The following is a 2,006-nucleotide window of genomic DNA, read 5'->3' on the forward strand; positions in this document are numbered from 1 at the left end:
GATGATCATACCAAAACCTCTTCCGTGAAATACTGAGGCAGTTACTACAGCATCTTGTGAAAACTCCTTTCCCTCCCCCCCCCAAAAAAAATCCCGAACAGACAACAGGTCAAGGCATTTGTGGCTATACTAAAGAAAACTCTTTTTTAAGCAATTTGATTTGTTCACATACAAAAAGGTAAAGCCAGACTCCAGCAGTTCACAAGCCATAATAAAGCTAATCGTGTGGGAAGTTCAATTTACAGCCTGTGAAATATAAAGCATTTATTCCTCAAGATTCACCCAAAACAACCCGTACGCCACAGACATTGAGAGCAGAGATTGGTAGGCAGAGCAAACCGCATTTTTAGACCATGCAGCGAATACTAGCAAGAAAAACAGCTTCGCCCCTCAAGGGGAGGCTTCCAACCACGAGACAAACGCCTACAGCTTTTTTTTCCCCTCTCCCCTGTACAGAAACAAAGGACTCCTGTTGCTCCACGGGTGGGGGTACAAGGGCAAAGGGGGTAGGGTCCAAAAGGAGTCACAGCGAGAGGACCAGGGTTACCATCACGCCACACCAAGAGAGACGAAGACGACACTTTTACCCCGGGATGGGGGTGGGGGCACCCCAGCGCAGACATGGGCTGCCAGTTTTGTGGGTCTTCAAGTGAAGGCACAGTTCTGGGGGCCGGGACCGAGGGCGAAACTAGCAGGCAGGCGGGGGCACCTGAAGGAGGATCACCTGTCTATTCTCAGATGGGGGCACTTGTTGATGTGCCGCGTAAGACCCGGGGAGCTGTAGAAGGTGGCCGGGCAGTACTTGCAGGGGAACACCTGGGCAGCGTGCAGCAGGCACAGGTGGCGCTCCTGGGCGCCCTTGCTGGGGAAGGTCCCCCGCACACTGGGCACAGGTGGCACTCGGCGGCCGCACTCAGCCCCAGGACGCCGGCCGCCTCGCCGTCGCCCACAGCCTCCTGGGGCGACTTGTCGTCGGACCCCGCGTAGAAAGCTAGTATGTCCTCGGGGGAGGAGGCGGTGGCGGCCGGCGGCGGCGGCGGCGGCGGCGCTGCGCCTTTGGCCTGCAGCGCCTGGTGATGTGCCAGCAGGTGCTTGCGCAGATAGGCCTGGCGACGGAACTTCTTGGCGCAGTGGTGGCACTCGTAGAGCCCGTCCTCGGAGCCAGACTCGGATACGCCGCCAGGGCTCGGCGTGTCCCGATCGCTGCCGCCGCCCGCAGTGTCGCGCGCCTCGGCCCTGGTGGCGGCTTCCGGCTCCGGCGCACGGGTCGCGGCAGGCGCGGGCCGTGGTTTGTGCCAGCGGCGGTGCGAGGCCAGGTTGGCCGGGCAGCTGAAGACCTTGGCGCACTCGGGGCAGCGGTACTCCACGCGCACGATGCGCGAGCACTTGTGCTGCGCCAGCGCGAACGGGTCGGCGTACTCCTCCTTGCACAGCTGGCAGATGAACTCGCCCAGCGGCCGGGTTGCGCCCCCCGCGCGGCCCCGCGGCGCCTCCACCGGGCCCTCCTTGATCTTGAGCCCCAGCACCGGCGACGTGGTCACCTCATCTTCGAAGTGCAGCTTGCGGATGGCCTTAGGCTTTTTGGCGCTCGGGGCCTTGGCTGCCTTGGCAGGTGGCTCCGCAGCGAGTGTGGCCGGGGGCGCGGGCCGCTTGCCCGGGGGCCGCAGGGCAGCTGCGGGGGATAGTGGGGGACCGGGCCCGGGACCCCGGGCCGCCTCGGCGCCGGCGGAGAACGCGGTGCCCATCTTGAGCTCAGCGGGCGCGAAAAGTAGCGCATCTCCGCCGCAGGTGCCGCTTCCGCCAGCGCCGTTGGCGCCGCCGCCTCCCCCTGCGAGCAACGCGGCGGGCGTAGGGAAGGATTCGGCTGACACCGGCGAGCCGAGGTTGAAGCTGCGCTCGAAGTACTTGTGCTTCTCGTGCTCGCGGCTCACCGGCCGCGTGGGACTGTAGAGAGGTGCGGGGTGAGCAGCCTCGGGGTTGCCGAAGTGCGCGGCCCGCGGGCCCGG

The 2,006-nt window shown here is 64.1% G+C and overlaps 1 protein-coding gene across 1 annotated transcript in view; it reads right to left on the reverse strand.

Moving 5' to 3' along the window:
- Positions 1 to 688: 688 nt before the first annotated feature.
- The window catches only part of LOC113836331 (insulinoma-associated protein 1-like), a 2,119-nt gene continuing 801 nt past the window's right edge, over positions 689 to 2,006 (reverse strand). The window contains 3 exon segments of the mRNA XM_027420878.1: positions 689 to 744; positions 747 to 875; positions 878 to 2,002. Of these exon segments, the coding sequence (XP_027276679.1) occupies positions 689 to 744; positions 747 to 875; positions 878 to 2,002 (1,310 nt within the window).

The sequence above is a fragment of the Cricetulus griseus genome, chromosome 6, assembly GCF_003668045.3.
Source record: "Cricetulus griseus strain 17A/GY chromosome 6, alternate assembly CriGri-PICRH-1.0, whole genome shotgun sequence".
In the NCBI taxonomy this organism is placed as follows: Eukaryota; Metazoa; Chordata; class Mammalia; order Rodentia; family Cricetidae; genus Cricetulus; species Cricetulus griseus.